Genomic DNA, 27,757 nt, shown 5'->3' on the forward strand with positions numbered 1-27,757 from the left:
TACATATTTTGATACATTTAAAAATTGAATTAGGTGTATTATGTCATGTCAATCCGTGAATGAATTGATCACGTTTGGTAAAATTTTAATTTATTGTTGTTTACTTTAAATATTTTAAAATTGATTATTTATTTAATTTAATTTCGTAAAAATGTTATTTACTACCCCTTCTGAAAGGAAAAAAAAAAAAATAGAGTGACGAATGGATATGTTTCCTTAGGCATTCTTGTAAGTGCAACGATATTACTATAACAAGATGACACGTGTCATTTTTTTTCATGACACTGATTTAAAATTTATTTTTAAAAGCTATTGATTTATTCAAAATATGTTTCCATCTCAAGAACAAAAATCACTATTTTTCTTTATATGATCGTAGTAGAAGTAGAAGTATAAGGACAAGGATTAAGTTGACATTTTGAAATTTGATTTCCTAATTATTTCATTTTTTTTTTCTTTCTAGTGTTTCGAGGAAATTATTTTTCAAAACTCATATTATCTTATTCTTGTTAATTTTCATATAATAGAAAACTAAGTCTTGGATTTTTTTTTTAATGAAAAACGATATCTTGGAGTTGCTAATAAAAGTTTCATGTTCGAAACTTTGAGCTTAGAAATTGAAATAGGGGGCGAAAAAATAACAATTAGGAAAACCAGGTAGAAAATTTTATGGAGAAGGTGGATTTGTATTTTTCATAATATTAGGGGTGGAGTTGTTAATTAAAATTTTGTGTTTGAAAGATTTTAGTTCAAATGTGTGCTTTCTTTCAATATTTTCTCTTCGCCTTTGCTTTTATTTTCTCCCGTCTTCAATCTATTGACCGAGCACTCGGAGTGGCGATGAGTAAATTTAATTAGTTTTCATTTCTTTTGTGTGAATCAAAGTGAAAGGTTCGGATCATTTCTGCTTTAGTAGTTTTTCATTTCCTCCTCTTTGATTAAGTTTGGAACCTAGATTTTAGGATGGAAATTTTTTTTTGAAGGATTTTAGGTTTCCTCATGTTTGAAATAGGAAAATAATGAGAAAATTGGAAGAAAAATTTTAACCTAAAATTTATACTATAAGTGTTAATTTTAACTTTCCACTCAAAATTGAAGAGAAAATTAAAGGCTCATTTAGTAATGTTTTTAAAATAGTTTTGTTCTCAGTACAAAAATGAAAATGAGATTTTTTTTAAAATCATTATGAAATTACGTTTGATGGTCTTTCAAGATATTGATTTGAGTATGATAAAAAAGTGAAATCTTATTTGATTACATTTATGTTTATTTTGAGTACATGTAATTAATAATCTTAAATTAATATATTAAGTAATTAATAATTATTTACCATTTATGGTTTGAGTAAGATATTATTGATTAGTATATTACATATTGATAATTATAATTTAATATTAATTATTAATTGAATAATTACTATTTATTTTTATTTACCAACTATTTACTAATTAATATATTATAATTAACATAATATATAATTGATATATTAATTATTATTTATTTATTTAATGATCTACTATTACTTGTTTTATTGTTAATATGTTATATAATTAATTTTGGACAATTAATCTTTAACTAAATAAATAAATAAATAATTATATTATTAATAAAATTTAAGATTTAATAGTAATAAATTAAGATTTAATTAATAATTAAATAACTGCTATCTATTTATTAGTTATTAAGTTTATTTACTTATTAATTATTAATTAATATATAATATAGTTAGTAATTAATAATTAATTATTTAATATAACTATATTGATAAGTACTAAAAAATGAAAACGGAAAAAAAACTTTCAATCGTTTTCTACTTTTTTTACAAAAATTATTTTTATTGTGTTTTACTTTCATTTCCGTTTTCAAAACTTTTATTAAACAAACGCGAATTATAGACTATTTTCATTTTCGTGTATCAAAAGATGTGCATAAAAGTTTTTGAAAATAATTCCAAACACTATTCTTATTAGGTGCGTTTGGAATTAGTTTTAAAATGATTTTGTTTGTAATAAAAAGTAAAAATGAGATTGTTTTGAGAATCATTCTGGGACCGATTCTGAAATTGCGTTTAATTAATTTTTTAAGAAATTGTTTTGAATATAATAAAAATATAAAATCGTGTTTATTAACTAATATATTATAATATTTTTTATAAGTACTAAAAAAATGAAGAGAGAAAAGTGAAAACAACTTTCAACTAGTTTTTAATTCCTTCATAAAAATCATTCTCATCGTTTTCGTTTGCAAAACTTTTACTAAATAAACATCGTTTCGTTTTCATTTTTATTTTTTGCTTCTCGAAATACGGGAAAACTGTTTTAAAAAATGATTTCAAACACGCATATTGTGCGTGTTTGTTTCCGTTTTCAAAAACGTTTTTCACGTTTTTCGAGGAGAAAAAAATAAAAACGGTGTGAGGATCGTGTTTGGGGGCAGCAACCTACAGAAATAAAAAATGAAAACGTTTTTGTCTTTCTCCCAAAATCTGAGCATTTCTAAAAAAGAACTCGGATCGTTTTCCTTTTCTCCATTTTCATTTTCTCTGGGTTATTTTTCTTTCCTTCACTCTTCTTTCTTCCGTTCTCTTCGCCGATCTCCGTCAACTCCCAACAACCCAAGCCCAAAAAGCTCTCTCTTGACAACCCCATCACCACCACTCCTTTCCCTCTTCTTTGCCGTTGCGTCTCCGACGCCTTCCACCTTCCTCCTCCGGTTCACTCCCCTCCAGCTTACGCTCCAGCCTCGGGCATTTCTTCGAATGCCTCACCCAAAACCGCGCCGAGTCCCAACTTTGTCACGCCCTGCTCGGCCACTGCTCTGGCTCCTCGCCGCCGCCGCCGCTCCGGCGCAACAACCCCGCTCCCATTCCATCTTCGACGAAGTCGCTCTTGAGGACGTCGAGCCGCCCCCCAACTCTTCTCCAAAACCTATTTCCTCTATTAGTTTTCACATATATAATGCTTATTTAATATGTTTATTTAATATATTTAATATTATTATATATTTAATATATTATTATTTTAAATATTATTACATATTTTTAAAAATTAAACCACCAAATACAATCTCAATTTTTTTTAAACTGAAAACAATCTCGAAAATAAAACTACCAAACGCATTTTCAGAAATAATTCTAAATTGAAAATGAAAACGTTCTCATTTTCATTTTTATACAAAAAATAAAATCATTTTGGAACGAATTTCAAACGCACTTACTGCCCGTTCACTTCGTTGATTCGAATTTGTAATTTGAGTTGAGATGTGATTTTATGTGAGAGATTTTTACTGTAGCAAAAAAGTTAGATGTAACTGTTTCTGAGAACTTTTTACTGTAGCAAAACTCAAATTCTAAACTCGAATCGGTGAAGTGAACGGGGCCTTATTGTTTTTGTTTTCGTTTCCGTTTTCAAAACTTTTATTAAACAACGCGATTTGTAAACCGTTTTTGTTTTGGTACCTTTAAAAACGTGCAAAAACGTTTTCAAAAATAATTCCAAACGCACATTAAGGGCACGTTTAGTTTGCTGCTGATTTGAGTTGAGATGTGACTTTATGTGAGTTTTTTACTGTAGCAAAAACGTTAAATGTGACTGTTTCTGAGAGCTTTTTACTCTAGCAAAACTTAGGGCCCTTTAGTTCGCTGATTCTAGTTTTTAATTTGAGTTGAGATGTGACTTTATGTGAGAGCTTTTTACTGTAGCAAAAAAGTTAGATGTGATTATTTCTGAGAGTTTTTTACTGTAGTAAAACTTAAATTCTAAACTCGAATCGGTGAAATGAATGGGGCCTTAAATTCTGAACTTGGGTCGGTACAATGAACAGGGTTTAAAATTCTCTCATTAAAAAATTGAATTTCTCTCTCCTCTCTCTTTGATTACTAGTACCTAGGGCCCGTTCACTTCGCTGATTCGAGTTTAAAATTTAAATTGATATGTGATTTTATGTGAGAGTTTTTTACTGTAACTTTTTTACTACAGTAAAAAGCTCTCATATAAAATCACATCTCAATTCGAATTCTAAACTCGAATCGGTGAAGTGAACGGGGCCTTAATTTGATGATTTGAGTTTTTAATTTGAGTTAAGATGTGAGTTTATATAAGAGTTTTTTATTGTACTAAACAAATTAAATAAATTATTTTTGAGAGTTTTTTATTATAATAAAATTTAAATTTTAAATTTAAATCGGTGAGTAACTTATCACTCTCTCGTCTCCTCTCATCTCTCTCCTCGATTCCTCCTCTCTCTCTTTAGCAACTCTCCCTCTCTCCTCTCCTTCAGCCATCTCTCCCTCTCTCTCCTCCGCCCTCTCTCTTTCCTCCGCCCACCTCCCTCTCTCTTCTCCTCTCTTCTGTGGCGGTCGTCCTCGGCCGCGATCTCTCTTCTCCGGCGAGATCTGTCGCCGTCCTCGCATGCGCCGCCATCATCCATCCCGCCGGAGCTCGCGACGCATTCGCCCTCTGGTGAACGTTTTCACATGTTTTTTCTATCAATTTTCTTAACCTTCTAAACAAGTGAAAGTATTTAATTTTTTTCCCTTCTTTAGTTTTTTCCCTTCAATTTTTTTGTTTAATTGTTCTTCGTTTTGTTCCCCAATTCGTGTAATTAATTTGAATGATTAACTTTTTTGTTTATTCGTTTGCTGAGAAAATGCTAATCTTATTCAGAGTCTAATAGGATTATAGGAACCCGATTTCTCTCTGTCTGAAAGACTATTGATTCTTCTACTTGTCATTGGTTTATTGTTTTCCTGATATTTCTGAGCTTTTTGCTTATTTTTCTGTTTTGTTGTTAATTTATTTGATCTTTAATATTTGATATGTGTCAGCATTTGTAAAGATAATTTTCCTGTTAATAGGCAAAACAGGAATAGGAAAATCCGCGGAAAAATTAGTCTTGAAAGGTAATTCACTGTTCTGCTATGAGAATTGAGAACTCATTTTGGTACTTGTGAATGTAAGCTCACCATTTTCCTCTATCTCGAGCCTAGAGTTTGACTTTGAGCACTTAAGTTGTTGAAGCATTATATACATGCAAGTAATTCTTATCATAAATCATAAATACACAAATAGCCAAATTAATTGATAGTCGCACCCCATAGTCAAAAAGCACAGAAGAACTCTGTTTTTTTTTTTTTTGATATTGTTTCTCAATTATTAAATGATTGTTCTTTTCTTGGTCTGCTTCTATTTCCTGAATTGGATTTTGGTTGTTGAATAGTAATAATAACAACAACAATAGTAATAATAGACACGCCTCTCACTATGAGAAATTTGCATTGCTCTTAAGCCATCTTTGATCTGATTGAATTGAAACCCTCACATTAAAAATCAAGACTTTGTCAAGGTAGAATGGAGTTGTGTGAGAGGAAATAGCATGTGGGGTGCGCTCAAGGTAGAATGGAGTTGTGTGAGGGGAAATAGTATGTGGGGTGCGCCATTGTTTTGTTGAATTTAGATTGTTGCTTGAAGTAAAAAAGGATCCACATTTAGATTTTAGCTGAAAGGAGTTTTGACTTTTTGATTATTGTCCCTTACCATCTTCATCACACACCTTGATCCTTGAGAATTTGAGATTTGATGATGCAAAGAGCTGCTTTGTTTCATAAGATTTGTTAATTTTGGGGTTCGAGAAACCTATTGCTCTCCTAGGAAGACATTCAAATCTTGATTTATTTCTTCATCGAATGGTTTATCAAAGAATTTGTCAATTTTACAGAGAGGTTTTGTTCTCTACTTCAAACAAACAAGAAGGTAAATACAAGATGGCCAACAAAGCCAGCTCAAAGTTAAGCATCGCTGTAATTCATCCTGATCTCGGTATTGGTAAGATGCTATCCTCTTCTTTACCATTAATGTTTTTCATAATTTTCCTTTTATATTTTTGAGCAATGCAAGTAAGATGAAAAGCTTGGATTGTCCGATGTAACACGGTAACCAAGAGCAAGAAGAGAGAGAGGCAGAAAAAACCTACAAAACAAGTAACAACATATGTAGAAACCTATAAAACAAGTGACAATCTAAAAAAAATTTAAAGTCTTTTACTTCTGCTAAAATTTTAAGATTTTTTGTGGGTTGAGTTAAGGTTGTTTTTCAAGTTACTATAATTTCATTATGCTGATCAGCTGATGGAGTAATAGGTTGAAATGTATTGGGATTCCAATAACTGGCTTGTGGTTAGTGTGTCCAAGTATGACTGCGGTCTGACCTAATACTTCTTCTTTTTCGGTTTTTTTTTTTTTTTTTGGGTAAATTATTCCATGTTGAATTTGTTATGATCTTTTCAGGTGGAGCTGAGAGATTGATTGTTGATGCGGCTGTTGAACTTTCATCGCATGGACATAAAGTTCATGTCTTCACTGCACACCACGACAAAAACCGATGTTTTGAGGAGACTGTTTCTGGTATGTTTTGATCTTTTTTTTTTTTAAAGAGGGAAGGTTGATGATTTAGAAGAACAAAATCTGCTTTATTCTTTAAACTTTAGTTACTTACTGAAAGAAAAATAAGGGTTTTGTTCTTTACTAGTTGCTTCATTCTGGTGTAGTACATCATGCACGTACTTAGTTAGATGCATACATTGCTGGCTGATTAGCATAAGCCGCCGCCGCCCCCCCCCCCCAAAAAAAAAAAAAATCCTTTTAAAAGGATTGGGGAAAGAGGGATGCCAGATACTTGTCTGAGTGTCTAACCTCCTGATGAAAAATTAGTGTGGAAGCGAACTTGATTCAACTTAATGAGAAAAACTAGGTAAAGGAAAACCAAAAGAAAACAACGTACATCACACGTAGGTAGGGGGGTGACTGTTACAGCTGTAGTGTAGATGGTGGCATGTTTGATTTAGTAGAAAGAACTTTATGTAGTTAATCTTTCTTCTTATTCTATTTTTGCTATATATATTCTTTTGGTGGGCTAGGAATAAAAACTTACTTGATTTCATCTAAGGTAAGCTTAGAGTTTCTTTTCTTTTCAGCCACTCTATGCACCGTTCTGTGAAGTGCATTCCTTTATCTCCTGAATAATATTGCGTAGCATTCTTAAATGTTAATTAATTATCTTTGCAGGTACCTTTCCAGTTACAGTATATGGTGCTTTTCTACCTAGACATATTTTTTACCGTCTTCATGCTTTGTGTGCTTATCTACGATGCCTTTTTGTTGCACTCTGTGTATTGGTCATGTGGCCGTCATTTGATGTAATCCTAGTAGATCAGGTTTCTGTTGTCAACCCTCTATTGAAACTGAAAAAATCAGCAAAGGTATGCTTGTCTATTTTATACAACTTTTATCTTAGTCTCTGCTATTGTTGTAGTTTATGACATGGTTTTAAAAAGTGCCAGAGGCGCACGCCTTTAGGTGCGCCTCGTGGCGAGGCGCTGGAAAAGCGCCTCAACTCCTACACCTTACAGGGTAGGTGTTGAGGTGTGTGCCTCAGCCACTTGAGGCGCATGCCTTTGAGCAGCGCCTCAGGCAGTTAGTGAGGCGTCCGCCTCTTTGCAAAGGGTCTTCTGGTGGGTTATTTTAACATGCTGGCCCAAAAATTTTAAAAAGCCCAAAGTACCGGGCCCTTAATGACTAAGAAAAAAACCTTAATAACAAAAGAAGCAGTCAGCCACTTGCACAGCCGTCTCTCCTCCTTTTTCATCCTCGCACGGGCAAACACTCTTCTTCTTCTCTTAGTAGTGATGATGATTGATGAGTTGGGAGATTAGGCTTTTAGAAGTGCATTATGAACCTTATGATATTAGGATTTGATAATTACAAAGTCTTTCTTACACTTCTAGTAGTGAAATAGACTACTCTTTATGTGGATGTTTGGTTAAATTTCTTGCTTTTAATGATTATTAAGTATGGATTTAGTTTTTGTTAGTATTATTTTTTTTCCTAAATTTTTTATAGGCATTTTTTGAGGCTTATGCCTCAAAGTGCCTTGAGGCTTACGCCTCGCCTCGTAAAGGCAAAATGCCCCGAGGCCCGATTCCGCCTTTTAAAACCTTGGTTTATGAGTTAATTTTTATTTCCAGGTCGTCTTCTATTGTCATTTTCCAGATTTGTTGCTAGCTCAACACTCAACTCTTCTAAGGAAAATGTACAGGAAACCCATAGACTTTGTAGAGGAAATAACGACTGGTCTGTCATTTGTCTCATCTATGTCAATTTGATTTCTTGTCTTCTTTTCTGTTATTTTATATTTTATATCTTCTGTTTCTTTCACTTTGGTGCAGGCATGGCAGATTTAATTCTTGTTAATAGCAAATTTACGGCCTCTACTTTTGCAAATACATTCAAGCATCTTGATGCACGAGGAATTCAACCAACTGTCCTTTACCCTGCAGTGAACGTGGATCAGTTTGATGAACCTAAATCCTCCAGGTTACGAACGTGATTATAACTCTTTTGATGCCCCCTGATTCTAGAGATACTTCATATATAACGAGTAAATATTTATTTAGCATCACCTTCCCAAGTAATATGTGTTTTCCTCTCCTCTTCCTCTTTCTGCTTCAGGCTGAATTTTTTGTCCATCAACCGTTTTGAAAGAAAAAAGAATATAGACTTGGCAATTTCGGCTTTCTCTTTGCTGCACAAGGGTGAACATGGTGTTTTCCAAGGTCTTAATCTGGATCAAGTGTCACTGACGATTGCAGGCAAGTTCCCAACTATTATCTGCCCAAGTATTCCCAATTGTAGTTGCTTTCTACCAAACGCACCCTTATATAGTTAATAGTTTATGTTCCTTCATCATCGCATACCACTTAAAGTAATAGTGACATAGTTTGTGTATTTTGCGAACTGGAGCTTGATAGAAAACATTGGATATAGATTATGTGATTCTTGTTAGTATACTGTTTGATGGAACCTTGCCCAGGCCTCCTTTGAGATTTACCTATACTAGAAGGGGTAAAAAGGGAAAGACGAGTGATGTGGTCAGGGCTAGTGACGCTGCTGAGTTGGCAATTCAATTCAGTTAGAGTTTGTTAGAGAGGAAATATTGGGGATGGGAGGTGCGCTAGGGAGGGGCATCGAATCTTGTGAAAGTTAGTGTTGGTCTGGGAGGGGGAAAGACCTCGAATTCTCTCAATTCTATCTTTTTTTCCTTTTGGTGTTTGTTTCTGTCGAGCTTCTCTGTAATTGAGGAATAGAGGAGTGTTCATCAATAAAAGGAACCATAACCCATCTTTCTGGGTATTTTCATTTAAATTCCTAGTGTTAATTTTCATCATCGTGATTAAGTCAGGGCAGGTACCTATCAGTTGGTATCAGAGCATCGGTCCATGGCCAATCTTCCAGCTGAGTTACGACCGGAACGAGCGGTGATTGGGAGATCTCTAGGAAACGGTGCGACTCCTCGGAGCCATGACAGATCCGGTTCCTAGGCTGCAAGAAGACGTGACAATCCTTGTCGAACGAGTGGAGCGGGTGCAAGATGCGATGGTGCGCATGGAAGCTCTCCTAAGGTGGCACGTTGGAGGAGAACGTGAGCCAGCTCCACGACGAGGAGCAAGGGACAGAGACAGGGAGCGGGAGAGGACCGCCAGGAGTCTCCAGCTCGGCGAGGCTGAGTTGTGCACCGTGGGAGGAGACTTGAGCTACCCATCTTCACCGGTGAGGACCCATATGGCTACCTATTCTGAGCCGAATGTTACTTTTCGATTAACGATGTGAATGAGAAGGTGTTGGCGGCATCGGTTTGTTTAGAAGGGCGTGCGCTGGGTTGGTTCCGGTGGGCGGAAGCGCATGAGCCATTTGCCAGTTGGAGGGAATTCCGGGCAGCCTTGCTGCACCGCTTCAGCCGCGCAAGAAAGGGTGACCCAATGTAGAGGTTGATGTCATTGAAGCAGAGCGGGACGGTGGCGGAGTATCGCGACACCTTTGAGACGTTGGCGGCGGTGTTGAGAGGAGTTCCTGAGCCCATCTTCAGGGGAGGAGACTTGAGCTGGCCATCTTCACCGGTGAGGACCCATATGGCTAGCTATTCTGAGCCGAATGTTACTTTTCGATTAACGATGTGAATGAGGTGGTGTTGGCGGCATCGGTTTGTTTAGAAGGGCGTGCGCTGGGTTGGTTCCGGTGGGCGGAAGCGCATGAGCCATTTGCCAGTTGGAGGGAATTCCGGGCAGCCTTGCTGCACCGCTTCAGCCGCGCAAGAAAGGGTGACCCAATGTAGAGGTTGATGTCATTGAAGCAGAGCGGGACGGTGGCGGAGTATCGCGACACCTTTGAGACGTTGGCGGCGGTGTTGAGAGGAGTTCCTGAGCCCATCTTCAGGGGAGCGTTTCTGAATGGGCTGCGAGAGATATCCGGGCTGAGGTCAAGTTACACCTGTAATACCTGAGATTTAATTAAGGCTTAAGCCAATAATAAATAAATTTAGTAAATTAAAATCATGCACCACATTTAGTACATTTTGGATACTCCTTAGCAGTTGAATTATCTGTCTTAGGCCGCTTCTTAGCATTTTGTTGCCACTCTTGCTTCTATTTCCCTTTTGCTGTAGTTGTTCTTGGTTTCTACTGGCCATTCTTAGCGGCATAAGTAGGTTTATTCTCCAATTCTTGTCTCTTAATACCCTTCTCAGATATCATAGCCAGTTCAATTGCTTCGCTGAACGACTGAGGCCTCGACATGCTCACATCCTTGTGGATAACTGCTTTCAAACGCTTAATGAAGAAGTTCATCTTTTCCACATCACTACCTACTATCCATGGAACAAATCTTGAAAGTCCTTCATTTTTAGTGACATAGTCATCAACAGTCATAGTATCCTGTGCTAATCCCACAAACTCTGCCACTTTACTTTTTTTACTTCCTCAATGAAGTACTTGTTATAAAACAGTTCTTTGAAACCATTCCAAGTAAGGTTGGTAGCAGCTGGAGTCAACTTAATAGATGCCCACCAATGCCTAGCATTATTCTTTAGCAATTAAATAGCTCAAGAAACTCGTTGAGCATCTTCCATAACCATGTAGTCAAAGATACTTTCTATAGAATTGATCCACTCTTCAACAATTAGTGGATCAGGTCCACCATGGAAATCATTAGGATGCTGCTTCTTAAAACGCTCATAAACATGTTCCAAATTATCTTGTCTTTGTTGTCGAGAGGGAGGTGGAGGCTGATTTGCATGCTGGGCTCCTTGTTGTGCCATCATGTTATGAAACTGCTCTGTTTGTTGCTGAAACTGTTGAGCTTGTATTTGCATTTGTTGTCTCATAAACTCATTTTGTTGTCTCTGTTGATCAGCCTGTTGCTGAATTAATGCGGTTGATCCATCAAACATTTGAGCTATGTCGACGTTCGGGGGATCTCTAGCATATCTTTTACGATGCATTCTGCTACAACACTCATTTTTAACCTTTAGGTTTAAGTCAATAATAATAAATATACTTTCATGTAAATGTAATATAAAACATAAAGATATTATTCTATACATTGGAAATCATAAACATTACTCATTGGTTGAGTTTCTTATCCAACCACTTGTCTATATGTAGTTCATTGTCTTCAGAAACATTAAATAGTGGGATCTGATACCAAAATTGTAACGCCCCCAATGCTAAACTGGTCTAAGGCCGAATTTAGCGAAGTGGTGTCACTTAAAACATACTTTCTATACTTAAAACAATGTCATTTTTAAGATGTGAAAACTTGTGGTTGAAGTCATCACAAAATTTTCGTAAAGATTTTTGAACAAAATGAGTCAGTGCGCAAAATAATTACAATCACAAATGTTAGACATTAAACAGTTATTCAAAAGCGATATAGTAAAAAAAAAAACATTTTAAGCCCATCTATTATTTGGAAGTACATATAAACAAGATGCAAGATGTAGGACTTGGAGTACTCAGCCAACCTTGGAATTCATTTTTTTTTACTCTTCGGTAACAACATCATCTACATCACAAGGTAAAACTAATGAGCAAAAACTGAATAAGTAGATTTTAAATAAAGTAAGTATCTAAAATCTCCGTGGCTGAAATCTCTTTATTAAACATTATTCATAAGCTTTCATACTTATTCTTAGTTTAGGTATGATACAGAATTTCGGATCCAAGTAAGCCTTTCTATATAGGATCTCTCTAATTTTGGCCAATTCTCTTCTCTTAAACACGAAGCAGGATTTTTAGAATCTCTTTCTCTTGTGATCAATAAGAGGCTTCCTACTAGCATTTTTCTCTAGTTGTCTCAAAGACACAATTTCTCTAATTTGAGGCACCGGTCCTTCGCACCCCTGCTTACCCAGCCTCTCATCCATATACCATACCATAAAATCTCTTAAAACATAAAAACATAATAAGCAAATATCATAATCTCTTTCAAAATAATTAATCATGAATACTCTTTGAATATAAAAATTTCATAAGAGAATAAACTTGCATAAATCACAATTCTAAACAAGTTATGTCAAATAGGTCTTGTGATGCAGTTTTGAAAATGCTTTAACTCTACTTATCTAAATTTCGATCACTACTTTGCAAGCACAAACTAACTGGTTGTGGGGAGCCTTCAATGTGCTAATTAACCTTTAAAAATCATAGCTTTTAAAAATCACATTCATATCATCATATAACAAAACATATAACTGCGCATTATAACGAAAATATTCATAACAAATTCATCAAAACTCAAAATATTATGAGACTAGTGGCAAATAAAAGTAGACTCAAAACCCTCTTTTTAGAATGATAGGTTTTAGATTTTTCAAACTAATAAAAAACAACCCAAAATCCAGATTGAAGTATAATCTTGTTAGGAAAATGACAGCCTTCTAGCTGAACTTATAAAATTCATAACTAAATGTAGAAAAATCCGTTTAAAGTGATTCAAAAACTCACGTAAAGCTTGAGATGTATACTTTAATAGAAAAATATAAGATCAATCAACATCATAATTATATATAGCACGAAAACAGAATCTACATAGGCTGTATAGAGGACTTATATTTGAACATTTCATCAAATACCTAGCATGCAGATCTTAATCTTCAAAGACCACTCTCAAATACATGAATCATCATCCTAATAAGAGTTTATCTTCAAGTAATCATAAATAATATCAAGCTAAAATCATTAATTTAACCCAAAAATTAATATTTGAACCAAAACCTCAAGAAACTCATTTTTAAGAGTCTACAACCAACATGCATGATAAATCACATCAAAAATCCGAATCTCAAGTAGGATTTCAACATCTTAATCTCTGAAATCTTAGTTTCTAACATAAGAAAGAAGTTACCTCAAAGAAAAACGTGTTCCCAAGTGAATAGAAGCTCAAAACCTTAGTGATTATTTTTGGTTCTAGGTTAAAAACGAGTTGAAATGGGCTGGTTGAGTTTTTAGCTCATTTGCTCTTGAAAACCTAGGTTTGCTTATGAGTGTTTGGTGAGAAAAGGAGTGAGAAGAGAGAAAAAAATGTTGTGGTCGGAGTTCTAGGCTTCTTTGTTGAAATAGACCAAAAAATGAAGTCTAAACATAATAGAGACCAAGTAAAAGTAAAGTGACCTTATAGTAGGACAAGTGTCTAGGTTTTTCTAAGTCTTTAACATTTGTCCTAACCTCATAAAATCAGCTCTAAAGCCTCTATTTTTATTCTTTAATTAGGTGCCTAAAGTTCACTCAATTTGCTAACATAACCTTCTCTCACAAAAAATTCAAAATAACAATTAAGTCCTTAATACATTTACGTAAAACCATATAATAAAAATATAAAGTAATAATTCATTATTAAATCAATCATAATAGAGGTAAAATATCATATCAAATAATCATAATAAATATCATTTTTTCTTCATAAGTTTAGTACATTGAGTTCCTACATCAAGTTAGTTGCACTGCACATTAAAATTGAAGACTCGAGTAGTAAGGGGATAAGTTTAATAAAATCATATGATAGCTATAATAATAAAATATAATACCGACAAATAACTTTGAGATAAATAGTAAATGTGGTACATGATTTTAATTTACTAAATTTATTTATTATTGGCTTAAGGTTTAATTAAATATCACGTATTACAATTCTCCCCTCCTTAACAAATTGCGTCCTCGAAATTTAGCTTACCAAAAAGTTCTGGATACTTGATCTTCATCTCATCCTCTTTTTCCCAAGTAGCTTCCTCTACTAATTGATTTCTCTAAAGAACCTTGACCAAATGAATGCTCTTGTTTCTTAATTCGTTAAGTCTTCTATCAAGAATCTGAACTGATTTTTCTTCGTATGACAAATTTGGTTTCAACTCCAAAGCTTTATACTTCAAAACATGAGATGGATAAGCTATATACTTGCGGAGCATATAAATATGAAATGTACCATGAATACCAGACAATGATGGTGGAAGAGCTAACTCATAAGCAAGTTTTCCTACTCTTTTTAAAATCTCAAAATGCCCTATATACTTAGGACTGAGTTTTCCTTTCTGTCTAAATCTCATAACTCCCTTCATTAGAGCAACTTTAAGAAAGACCTTGTCACCAACTTCAAATTCAAGATCTTTTCTACGCTTATCGGCATAACTCTTCTGTTGACTTTGAGCTGCTTTCATCCTTTTTCGAATCTTGTCAATAGCATCAACTGTTTTCTAAACCAATTATGGGCCCATGACTTTTCTTTCTCCAACCTCATTTCAATGAATTGGAGATCTGCACTTCCTACCATATAACGCCTCGTATGGAGCCATACCAATAGTCGAATGATAACTATTATTGTAGGATAACTCAACTAAAGGTAGCTTTTTATCCCATGAAGTCGAAAAATCAAGAACACAAGCTCTAAACATGTCCTCTAGAGTTTGAATAGTTCTCTCTGATTGCCCATCGGTTTGAGGATGATAAGCCGTGCTGAAAGACAAGCGCGTTCCTAAGGCTGAATGCAAACTTTTCCAAAATGTTGAAGTGAATTTTGGGTCACGATCAGAAATAATGGATACAGGTGAACCATGAAGCCTGATAATCTCTTCGATATAAAGCTGTGCATACTGATCCATACTGAAAGTATTCCGTATTGGAAGAAAATAAGCAGACTTTGTAAGTCGATCTATAATAACCCAAATAGCATTAAATTTCTTCTGTGTCCTTGGCAATCCTATAATAAAATCCATGGTAACATGCTCCCATTTTCATTCTGGGATAAAGAGTGGTTTCAACTTCCCTGAAGGCCTCTGATGTTCTATCTTGACTTGCCGACAAGTGAGACATTTAACATACTTTGCTACTTCGTACTTCATCTTTGGCCACCAAAAATGGAGTCTCAAATCTTTATACATTTTAGTGCTCCTTGGATGAACTGAGTAAGGAGATGAATGAGTCTCATCTAAAATCTCATTTTTCAATTCCCTAATTTTGGGCGCACACAGTCTATGACCACAAAAGATCACACCCTCATCAGATACTTGAAAGTCATTCTTTTTTTTTTTTTTTTTTTCCAGCTTGAACCTTCTTTTTGATACAAACTAAATAAGAATCTGAATCTTGACTTTGCTTAATCTTATTGATGATACTTGGCTGCAACACTAAAGCTGAAAGCTTAGCCTTTGTTTCTTGAGAAACCACTTCAATTTCCATTCTACTTAAGTCTGCAAGCAAAGATTGTTGTTCTGAACCAACAACAGCTGACTTCCTACTAAGAGCATCCACCACCACATTAGCCTTGCTAGGATGATAATTGATAACACAATCATAATCCTTTAACCAACTCTAGCTATCTTTGTTGTCTCATATTTAATTCCTTCTGCGAGAATAAATATTTTAAATTCTTGTGGTCAGAAATATATCTCACAGTGCTCACCATAAAGATAGTGATGCCAAATCTTGAGAGCAAAGACAACAACAGCTAGCTCCAAATCGTGAGTAGGGTAATTCTTCTCATAGTTTTTCAACTGACGTGAAGCATAAGCTATCACCTTCCCATTTTGCATAAGCACGCAACTCAAATCATTCTTTAAAGCATCGCTGTAGATAGCAAAACCATCAGAATTGAAAGAGTTGAAGATTCAACTTCAAGAATTGCTCGACAAAGGTTTTATTCGTCCAAGTTTTTCTCCATGGAGTGCACCAGTTTTTGTGAAAACGAAGGATGGTTCGATGTATTTAACTAACCTTGGAAATCATTTTGTGCACTGACTCATTTTGTTAAAAAACCTTTACGAAAATTTTATGATGACTTCAACCATCAGTTTTCCCATATTAAAAATGACATTGTTTTAAGTATAAAAAGTATGTTTTAAGTAGCACTACTTCGCTAAATTCGGCCTTAGACCGGTTTAGCGTTGGAGGCGTTACAGTTTTGGTATCAGAGCCCAGTGTTTAATGTTTCTGAAGACAACGAAGTACATATAAACAAGTGGTTGGATAAGAAACTCAGCCAATGAGTAATGTTTATGATTTTCAATGTATAGAATAATATTTTTATGTTTTATATTGCATTTACATGGAAGTATATTTATTATTATTGGTTTAAATCTAAATGTTAGAAATGAGTGTTGTAGCAGAATGCCTCTTAAAAAATATGCTTGCGATCCCCTGAACGTCGACATAGCTCAAATGTTTGATGGATTAACTGCATTAATTCAGCAACAGGCTGATCAATAGAGACAACAAAATGAGTTTATGAGACAACAAATGCAAATGCAAGCTCAACAGTTTCAACAACAAACAGAGCAGTTTCATAACATGATGGCACAACAAGGAGCCCAGCATGCAAATCAACCTCCACCTCCCCCTTGACAACAAAGACAAGATAATTTGGAACCTGTTTATGAGCGTTTTAGGAAGCAACATCCTAATGATTTCCATGGTGGACCTGATCCACTAATTGCTGAAGAGTGGATCAATTTTATAGAAAGTATCTTTGACTACATGGTTATGGAAAATGCTCAACGAGTTTCCTATGCTATTCAATTGCTAAAGAATATTGCTAGGCATTGGTGGGCATCTATTAAGTTGACTCCAGCTGCTACCAACTTTACTTGAAATGGTTTCAAAGAACTATTTTATAACAAGTACTTCATTGAGAAAGTAAAGAAAAGTAAAGTGGCTAAGTTTGTGGGATTAGCACAAGGTACTATGACTGTTGATGACTATGTCACTAAATTTGAAGGACTTTCAAGATTTGTTCCATGGATAGCAGGTAATGATGTGGAAAAGATGAACTTATTCATTAAGGGTTTGAAAGCAGTTATCCACAAGGATGTGAGCATGTCGAGGCCTCAGTCGTTCAGCGAAGCAGTTGAACTGGCTATGATATCTGAGAAGGGTATTAAGAGACAAGAATTGGAGAATAAAGCTACTTATGCCGCTAAGAATGACCAGTAGAAACCAGGAACAACTGTAGCAAAAGGGAAATAGAAGCAAGAGTGGCAATAAAATGCTAAGAAGCGACCTAAGATAGATAATTCAACTGCTAAGGAGTATCCAAAATGTACTAAATGTGGTGCATGATTTTAATTTACTAAATTCATTTATTATTGGTTTAAGGCTTAATTAAATCTCGGGTATTACAACACCAGCCCATTAACCTTCAAGAAGCCATGGACCTGGCCCAGCAGGTGGAAGACAGGAATGAGGTCCAAGACAAGTTTAGGAAGCTACGGTTGGGCCGCATGTGGAGACCGATGGGCCGGTCTGGGGTGCCTTTAATTTGGACCAGCCTAGGGGTAATTATTCCTTTGCTCAGAGCTACCTTCAGAGTCTAGTGGTTCGAAGGATTCTAGAACCTTCCCACGAGCGAAGTCGGACTTCGCTATTGCTCAAGTGTCGGCAGCTAGTGCTAGAACTTTGGATGAGCCGTCCGTCCGAAAATACCGATTTTTTGCCCGATGCCCGACCCGACCCGACCCGCCCGACATTTTCGGGCCGCCCGCCTGAGCCCGAGAAGGCCCGTGGACGGGCCGCGGGCCTGGCTTTGGCTGCCCGAGCCCGCTTGAAATGCTAGATTTTTTTGTATATTTTTTAATTTTTATAATTATTAAGTTATTTTGTGTTAAAATTATATAAAAATTAAAATCAACATTCAATACACATTATTAACACAATTTAATAAATTAATTTTATATATTAATTTTTAAATTTGTAATTCATGATTGTCCCATTAAAACCTTACTAAGAAAAACACAATTGAGATAAAAACTTAGTAAGAAAAAAAGAGTACAATCATTTTGTGACGAATTACAAATTTTACAAACTTACAAAATATACAATTACAATGTCAAAAGCAAATACATATTTACAAATTACAAATTACAAATTTAATTTGAAACTGAAGGATCGTCTTCAAAATTAAATGTTAATCTATTAAATTCATCGATTCATTCTTGACTTGCTGGCGAAATTGTATCCTGTAGACGTTGATCGGCACGATCCCAATTCTTAATGCAAACTAAGGCTTCAACAATGTCCATTTGTAATGCGTTTCGGCGTTCCTCAAGTATTTGTCCTGTCATACTAAAGGCTTGTTCGGATGAAATTGTGGAGACTGAGATCGAAAATATATCCATTGCCAATTGAGTTAGGATTGGCCAAGTTAATGCTTGTGCCATCCACAATTGAACTAAGTTAAACGATTCTCTACTATCGTCGACTACTAAGCTCTCACTGAGGAACGCCATAAGCTCGTTGAAGCTGCCGCCGCCGTTGCCACCTGTTGATGAAGATCCACTCTCAGCTTCTATTTGAGTTGTCTTCTTCTTCTTCTTCAACTCGAAAACATTCAAGTATGAATGCGGGTTTTCATCTTGTTGTTGCGGTTTCTGTACTCCAGAATTTGTGCTTGTAAACCTATTCTCATATTTACTATAGATTGAAAATATTTTTTCTTTTATTGTTGGAAATTGGTCCGAATAATGGATGCCTAAAAGTTCACCTAAGTTTTCTAAACCAATTTCTAAACCGTCTAATTTTAATTTAGGATAAAAAATAGTACCCAAACCATACAACAAAGGCAACTTAGACTAATATTTTTTAAATTTCTTTTCCATCGATTGGATAGGAACTCCTAAGATTGAGTTCGTCCTATATTCACTAAATAAAATACTAATTCTTAAAAGTTCACATAAAACTAAAGGTGGTGTTGGGTAATATGTTCCACTAAGTTTTAAAGTAACTTCATGAAACCTATTTAAAAATTGATACAAAACTTCGACAATTTACCAATCATATGCATCTATATGTCATGTTCCTAATTTCGTACACATATAGTTTGTTATAGCATTCTTATAGGGGATGCATTGTTAAAACATAATATAAGTTGAGTTCCATCTTACATGCATATATAAAGCTAATGCTCTAGGAAGTAGGGGTGTAAATCGGCCGGGTAGGGTCGGGTTGAGCCGAAAAATTGAGCCAACCCGATTAGTGCGGGTTGAGAAAACTTTAGGCCGCAACACTCTCTTAAGTCTACAAACCCACAACCTTTCGGGTGACCTCGGTAAGCTCAGATTACTCGGGTTGGTGAAAATCAATTCTAAAGCCTCCTCAATTCTATTCTCCTTGCACAAACCATTGATCAAAGCATTATAAACCGGCAAAACAGGCTCGAACCCAACAACAAGTGCTCTCGCCTCATCAACTTTCTTGCGCGTGCACAACGACGAAACTATAGTCATGTAGCTCACGACATCGGGAGAGCACCCCCTCTTAGACATTTCTACAAGCAACTTGCGGGCATTATCCACCCTATCATTCTTACACAAAGCCTTAAGAACATTATAAGTAAACACATTTGGAACCAACCCATATCTCTTCATATTAGTATAAACTGGATTAATCATGTTAAACCTATTCTCGCTAAGCAAAGCATCCAAAACATGATTGTAAATGTTCACTGTCGGTTTACACCCAAACTCACTTATCCTATAAAACATCTTCAAAGCCTCCTCTGCCCAACCAATTTCCCTATAAACAAGAATAATATACGAGAAAAATCAATACTTTAAGGAATATTTCCAAAGAAATACCAACAATATCAGCAAAAAAAGTAGTCTTTGATCATTGCTTGTAGGAATTGATAACGGTGACGAATAAATCCTCGGAGCATGAGATTCCTTGGAGCTTCATCTGGTGAAGAAGGTACTGGATTCTATCGATTTGGCCATGGCGGGAGAGCTTGTCGATCATGGCGTGGTAGGTTAACGGAGTGTGGCTGAAAGCTCCGGAATTGGAGATGGATTTGAAGAAGTCCATGGCGAGGAACGGTGAGGACTTACAACATGCCTGGTTGGGGTTACGGGGTAGGTAAAAAACGGCCGGGGTCGGGGCATTGCGGGTTCAAGCATGCCCGACCCGTCCCCAACTCGCACAGTGCGGGTTGGGACCATTTTAATCCCGAAAAAAAAAAAAAAAACCTATTTAGTCGGGTTGGGCGGGTCGGGCCAGGCAGATTTTTCGGGTTCGGGCTCAATTTTTACACCCCTACTAGGAGGTATATTTAATGCTTGTAAGAACTTAAACCAATGTTGTTGCCTTTGGTTACTATTTTGAATCTATGCAATACTATCTCTAATTCTTTTAATGTGAGTACCAATTTCTTTTAATCCGGATTTAACTATTAAATTAATTACGTGGCATGCACAACGTTGGTGGAAAATTTTACCATCACCGAATAAACTTAAATCATTTTTAAATTACTTAATCCTTTTAGTATTTGCACTAGTATTATCTAATGTTATAGCCATTACTTTATCTCTTAATCTAAATTCATCAATTACATTTAAAATTGTATTATATATTAAATCCGCCCTATGTGATCTTAAAACATATTTAAAATATAATATTCTCTTATCTAAATCGAAGCCTCTAAAGTAATGTCCGGTTACAGATAAATAATCTTTGTTGGCAACGGCATGCCAAATGTCTGCCGTTAACGCAATGCAACCGTTAGTAGAGTGTAAAAGATTTATTAATACTTATTTTTCTTGTTTAAAAATTTTTTACAAATATTTCATAAGATAAGTTTTTGAAAAAAACTGTGCATTAGGATTGTATTCAACTTTACTATATTGTTGCCAATTAGAATACTCTATAAAACTAAGTGATTGATCTAATGCATCCATTATTCGCGCAACTTCCATACGATCTACTTGCAGATCGTATTTTTAAGTGGTTAGACCACTAGTTGCGCGATTAAAAGATAATTGTGTATGGCGAAGTTCGGGTCCGCCGGACTGGCCAAGCTTTTGAAGACACTTTTCGGAGTGTCTTTTCAAGTGTATGGTGCCGTGAATAGTGTCACCTTGTAATTTAGATAAACAATATTTACACTGAGCTATATGTTTAGTGTTACCTGCATTGTCGACCTCCTCAATTGTGTCGAAGTGATCCCAAACTGTTGGTGCGCATGCATTTCCTCCTCGAGGTTGCAACATTTGCAGACGCAGTCGCACTTGCACTCGCCGCTTCTCCACGCCCACCACCATTGCGACCATGACCTCCAGTACGTCCACTAGGGCTCGGATTAGCAGATTCTTACGTAACAAATTCATTAGTGAGAAATTGCCTTTCTTCCACGTTGTGTTGGGCATCAACGGGAATACCACTATAATCAAAAGAATTCATTATAAAAAAATAAGAGTGATTCGTGAGAGAGAACTTTAGGATATTGTAATAGTTTTTGAAAAAATTGTGAGAGATTCAGATTGAGAGAAATTAAGAGCAATTGAGAGAAATTGAGAGGGATTGAGAGAGTTTGAGTGAGGAAAATGACGGGGGTTGAGAGATATTTATAGGAAAATTTTTAGGTTAAAAAATTAATTTTTTCCCCCAAATTCGAATCCAACAGCTAGTTTTTTTTTCCCGGCGGGGTCGGGTTTGGGCGGCCTCAGGCAGAAAATCAGGCAACGGTCCAAAAAATAGTTGTTAGGGTCGGGCATTTTCGGGCTTCGGGTCGGGTCGGGCTCCAACGGTCAAAATTTTATCTGTTGGTCGGGCTCGGGCTTCGGGCAGATCAGGCCTGGCCAAAAAAATTCAAACAAAATTCCGGCGGACGGCGGTTGACATCGATAACACGACAGCGGGCTCCGGCGAGGTGTCTATTTTCGGGTTTCCCGAACCCAAAAATTTTAGTTGGACGGGCCGGCATTTGGCCCTGCTCGCTGAGCCCGAAAAATTTGGGCCTCGGGCCGGCCCGCCGGCCCAAAGTTCCAACACTATCGGCGGCTAGCCGAGAATCACGATTTCGACGACATTCCGTCGAGGAGATCCAAACACGGCGGGCTAAGGGACTTTGCTTTCGGTGTGATGAAAAATTTGGGCCGGGGCACCGTTGTAAGAACGGCAGCTGCAGGTTCTCTTGGTGGCTGGAGATGAGTCAGAGTCGGAGGAGACGAAAGAAGAAGAGGCGGAGGCACCCGCTAGGTTCTCGGATGAGGCGGCGGATTTGTCTCTCAACTCTTTGCTCGGTTTCACCTCCTCTAACATGATGAAGGTAATGTGGCAGCTGGGGTCCCGCCAAGTGGTTGTGTTGATTGATAGCAGAGCCTCTCACAGTTTCCTCTCGACTAAAGTGGTAGAGGAGCTGGGGTTACCCTGTGATAACATGGCTAGCTATGAGGTCCAGGTGGGGAACGGAATGAAGTTCCGGCAGCAAAGGTTGTGCAAGGGAGTGGAGCTGTGGATTCAAGGCTTCTGTGTCGTGGAAGACTTCTTCCCCTTTGAGCTGGGCTGTGCGGATGTGGTGCTGGGGGTTACATGGTTGCAGACGCTTGGGGAAGTCCGGGTGGTTTGGTCTAAATACGCGCTGAAGTTCTTCAACGGCTCTCGTTGGGTTGGGTGGCAGGGCAATCCGACATTGAGCTGTTCCCCGGTGAGTCTTCACGCCCTTTCTCGGCGGTTTAAGTTCCCACAAATGGGATTTCTAATTTAGCTTTATGAGACCGAAATTAAGACTAGTTGAGGCCGGTCCGGCAGTTACACTGGAATTACAAAGGGTGTTAGACTGGTTTGGGGATGTCTTTTCGACCCAAATGGGGTTGCCACCGCCCCGAGATTCGGATCACCGGATTGTTCTGACGGAAGGCGCCACACCACCAAGCATTCGGCCGTACCAGTACCCCTATGTCCAAAAGGAAGAGATTGAGCGATTAGTAGTGGAAATGCTGGCTTTAGGAATAATTAAGCCTAGTACTAGTCCATTCTGTAGCCTGGTGATTTTGGTGAAAAATAGGGATAGAAGTTGGCGGTTTTGTGTAGATTATCGGGCCCTTAATCAACTCACAGTACCCGACAAGTTCCCAATCCCAATAATTGATGAATTATTAGATGAGTTGGACGGGGCAGTAGTGTTTTCAAAGCTGGATTTACGGGCCGGGTACCATCAAATCCAAGTTCACGAAGGTGACATCGAGAAAACCGCGTTTCGCACACATGAGGGGCACTATGAATTTCTAGTAATGCCCTTCGGATTAACAAATACACCGGCAACGTTCCAATCCTTGATGAATTCGGTGTTTCGGCCTTGCGCAAGTTTGTGTTGGTCTTTTTCGACGATATCCTCGTCTACAGCCGCACTTGGGAAGAGCACACGATTCATTTGGCCACAGTGATGGAGGTTTTGCGCGCGGAAAAATTGTTTGCGAATCGGAAGAAATGTGTGTTTGGGCAATCCCAGCTTGAGTACTTGGGGCATGTAATATCGAAGGAGGGGGTCTCGGCCGACCTAGTTAAGTTGCAGGCCATTTGGGATTGGCCTGAACCTAAAAACGTGCATGTTGTCCGTGGGTTTCTCGACCTCACAGGGTACTATCGTCGCTTCGTAAGAGGTTATGGAGCTCTTGCCCGACCCTTAATGGATTTGCTTAAAAAGGGGGTGTTCAATTGGTCGGAGGCAACCTCGCGCACCTTCGAGGCTTTGAAGTTGGCCATGACCACTCTCCCAGTTTTGGCTCTATCGGATTTCTCTAAGACCTTCGTGGTGGAGACCGACGCGTCAGACTCGGGTCTAGGGGCGGTACTAATGCGAGGGAAAGCCTATAGCATATTTCAGTAAGGCTTTGTCGCCTACTTCGCGTTTGAAGTCTGTGTATGAGCGGGAATTGATGGCAGTGGTCTTGGCAGTTCAAAAGTGGCGTCACTACCTTCTTGGCTGACATTTCGTGGTACGCATAGACCAACAGAGTCCGGTTCTTATTAGACTAGCGCCTACTTCCTCCGGAACATCTCCGTTGGATTTCCAAATTGATGGGGTATGACTTCGAAGTGCGATACAAACCGGGGGCTGCCAACCGGGTTATGGATGCTCTGTCTCGCCGAGAAGACACTTGTACTTATATGGCCCAATCCATACCTCAGTTACTGGATGTCGCAGCCATTAAGCGTGAGCAGCAGACAGATGCCGTGTGTGCTCAACTAATTTCTCAATTGTAGGTTGGCCAAGCTGACGTTAGAGGGTATAGCTTGCGGAATGGACTTCTTTGTTTTCATGAATGCATTGTGTTGCCTCCGAACTCAGCTTGGATTCTGCTCTTGTTAAATGAGTTTCATGATTTCGCCATGGGAGGACACTCTGGATTCTTCCGCACTTACAAACGGTTATCTTCCAACGTGTTTTGGTCTGGAATGAAGAAAACGATTTGGGACCATGTCTCCCATTGTGCGACTTGCCAACGCTCCAAGTATGAAGCTCTTTCTCCGGCGGGTTTGTTGCAGCCCCTTCCGATTCCGCAACAGATTTGGGAAGACATCTCCATGGACTTCGTTTCAGGACTTTCCACGGGTAAAGAGCATTGACACGATCCTTGTGGTAGTGGATCGGCTGACCAAATATGCTCATTTTTGCCCCATTGCTCACCCTGTCGCGGCCAAACAGGTCGCAGAAGTCTTCATCTGCGAGATTGTCTGCTTGCATGGGATCCCTTGCACGATTGTCAGTGATCGCAATTTTGTTTTCATGAGCTTGTTTTGGCGGGAACTCTTCAAGCAATATGGCACGAAGTTGCACCATAACTCTACCTATCACCCAGAATCTGATGGACAAACTGAGGTCGTCAATTGCTGCTTGGGACCTATTTACGCTGCTTTGCCGGCGACAAACCTAGGTTGTGGGTTCAATTCCTGCCTTGGGCGGAGTACTAAGTTCACGCCCTTTCAGGCCGTTTATGGCCGCCCTCCTCCCTCCTTGCTCTGCTTCCAGGATTTGTTGGCTGCCCTGCCCAAGGATCCTATGTTAGAGTCCGACGACATGCTTTCGTTGGTAGAAGATGTCAATCTACAGATGCAGCTTCGAAACCATATGCTTGACTGCTTGAAGCACCATCTTGTGGTAGCACAACACCGAATGAAAAAGTTCGCGGACGCTCACCGTCGCGAGGTAACTTTTTTGCCTGGCGACTTGGTTTTGCTCAAGCTCCGTCCATACCGTCTCAAGTCCTTGGTGCGCAAGGTTAATGATAAGCTCTCACCTCGCTTCTACGGACCCTTTCCTGTCCTCGAGCGTGTAGGGGCTGTGGCTTATCGTCTACAATTACCTCATACGGCTCGCATCCACCCTGTTTTTCATGTTTCGCAATTGAAGGCATTCAAGGGCAGGGAGTATAAGAACCAGCCATTGCCAGTGCAATTAACGGAGGAGTTGAAACTCGTGGTTGAGCCCACTGAAATCCTTCGTACGCGTGTATCTCCTTGCGGCAGCCAAGACCGAGTGGAAGGGTTGGTGGTTTGGTGTGGGCTACCTAGCTGGGAGGCGACTTGGGAACCCCTGGATGTGATCCAACAACAGCTTCCCCACTTCCACCTTGAGGACAAGGTGGCTCTCGAAGGGGGGGTATTGATAGAACCCTGCCCAGGCCTCCTTTGAGATTTACCTATACTAGAAGGGGTAAAAAGGGAAAGACGAGTGATGTGGTCAGGGCTAGTGACGCTGCTGAGTTGGCAATTCCGTTAGAGGAATTTGTTCGAGAGGAAATATAGGGGAGGGGAGGTGCTCTAGGCAGGGGCATCGAATCTTGTGAAAGTTAGTGTTGGTCTGGGAGGGGGAGAGACCTCAAATTCTCTCAATTCTATCTTTTTTTCCTTTTGGTGTTTGTTTCTGTTGAGCTTCTCTGTAATTGAGGAATAGAGGAGTGTTCATCAATAAAATGAACCAGAACCCATCTTTCTGGGTATTTTCATTCAAATTCCTAGTGTTAATTTTCATCATCTTGATTAAGTCAGGGCAGGTACCTATCACTGTTCCGGTACTTGTACAAAGGCCTAACGTCAAGACCTAGAATTGTCACCGAGGAGTCACGATGCCCTCTGTCATCTTCATGTTATGTGATTGTAAAAGTAGACTTAGATGGTTATTTCAGTGACTTTTGAGTGGTCGTTAGCAGATCTTAGTTTGAAAACCAGTTTTCTGTTTGTCCACAACACGTCAGAGAAATACATGGTAGCATTTGATGTTTTACATTACATTTTTAGTGGTGCTAGTTCGTGGTCCCGCATATCTACAAGCACAAAACTGATATGTAGCAATTGTTGCAGGTGGTTTTGATAAACGTCTTCGTGAGAATGTTGAATACTTGGAGGAGCTGAAAACTTTAGCAAAGAGGGAAGGCGTATCTGGACAGGTTAATTTCATCACGTCGTGCTCAACATCTGAGAGAAATGAACTTCTCTCCCAATGTTTATGTGTCCTTTATACACCAAAGGTATGGATGTTATGATTTGCTCCAATTTTATTGGATGCTATGGAAGAAAAAATAACACATTATTCAATTGATGCAGGATGAACACTTTGGCATTGTTCCTCTCGAGGCGATGGCAGCACAGAAACCTGTTATTGCCTGCAACAGCGGAGGCCCTGTAGAGACTGTTAAAAATGGCACTACCGGATATCTCTGTGATCCTACTTCACGAGATTTTGCTTTGGCTATGGCTAAATTCATTCAAGACCCACGGCTGGCAGAGAGTATGGGGATTGAAGCTCGACAGCATGCCACCGAGTCATTCTCTACAAAGATATTTGGTCAGCGTTTGAATCGATACATTGTTGATGTTGCTCGGAGTAAGAAAGATTGATGATCTTTGACGCAGAATGTTTGAAGCTACACTATCAATCATGCCTAACACAGGATCACTATAGACCATAACCAACTCTTGTTTTACTAACTGATCACAGGCCATTGTGCACACTACAGATAGGTTAGGGGCGCATTTACTGAACCGTAAAGGAATGTAATGGAAAAGGTAATGAGATTTGAAAGAAAAATAAAGTAATAGGTTTAAGGGTCATTTATTTCCTTTCATGTGTTTACTTGACTATTAGATTGTGTAATAGAAAACAATCCCATTCCCTTTTTTATGTTTACTAAAATTTGGAATAGTAATGTTATAAATGTAATAACTAAAATGTCTTTTTATACAATTCAATAATTATTGACTATAAAGTAATTTATTAAGGATAGATAAGTAAATTTAGCATTCATTCTCTTTGACAAGAAATTAATACTAAAGGGAGTGTAAGGATTGACATTTTCTTTCTTCATTCTCGGCCCATTAAATCTTCATTACTAGTTTTGTAAATAAACATTATTAGATAGGAAAAAAAATCACTCTTCAATTTCCTTTTCTTTTTGATGTGAAATAAACATGCCTTAGATGTATGATAAAATTGTATTGGGCTGTAAAATTTTCATGCGCAGATCATTTGTTTCTAATATTTACTTCGTTAGTTACCTCAGTACAAGCCCTGTACATGGATTATAGGAAATTTTTTTTGCATTTTATTTCATTAAGAATTATATATAATGTCAATATATATTTCTTGTAATGTAATTCTCGAAAAAGTTTGTGTGCA

At 37.8% G+C, this 27,757-nt stretch overlaps 1 protein-coding gene across 2 annotated transcripts; it reads left to right on the forward strand.

Moving 5' to 3' along the window:
- Positions 1-4,306: 4,306 nt before the first annotated feature.
- LOC21387854 (alpha-1,3/1,6-mannosyltransferase ALG2) lies at positions 4,307-27,273 on the forward strand. 2 transcript variants are annotated; one of them, XM_024165936.1, is made up of 10 exons: positions 4,307-4,460; positions 4,856-4,900; positions 5,716-5,822; positions 6,284-6,400; positions 7,061-7,254; positions 8,020-8,125; positions 8,221-8,368; positions 8,504-8,643; positions 26,443-26,609; positions 26,686-27,273. In XM_024165936.1, exons 3-10 carry the CDS (start codon positions 5,762-5,764, stop codon positions 26,977-26,979), a joined length of 1,227 nt encoding a protein of 408 aa, XP_024021704.1. In that variant the 5' UTR covers positions 4,307-4,460; positions 4,856-4,900; positions 5,716-5,761; the 3' UTR covers positions 26,980-27,273. The 2 variants fall into 2 exon arrangements, with proteins under 2 accessions (XP_024021704.1, XP_024021660.1); XM_024165892.1 differs by lacking the exon at positions 4,856-4,900 and having other exon boundaries at positions 26,686-27,272.
- Positions 27,274-27,757: the final 484 nt, after the last annotated feature.

Source organism: Morus notabilis, unplaced genomic scaffold (assembly GCF_000414095.1).
Source record: "Morus notabilis unplaced genomic scaffold, ASM41409v2 Scaffold913, whole genome shotgun sequence".
Classification (NCBI taxonomy): Eukaryota; Viridiplantae; Streptophyta; class Magnoliopsida; order Rosales; family Moraceae; genus Morus; species Morus notabilis.

Excerpts from the sequence above, each read along its gene's own strand:
- LOC21387854 (XM_024165936.1), top strand. The coding sequence starts at position 5,762 with ATGGCCAACAAAGCCAGCTCAAAGTTAAGCATCGCTGTAATTCATCCT. Across the intron at positions 7,255-8,019 it reads AACTGAAAAAATCAGCAAAG|GTCGTCTTCTATTGTCATTT; the intron begins GTATGCTTGTCT and ends TTTTATTTCCAG. Across the intron at positions 26,610-26,685 it reads GTGTCCTTTATACACCAAAG|GATGAACACTTTGGCATTGT; the intron begins GTATGGATGTTA and ends CAATTGATGCAG.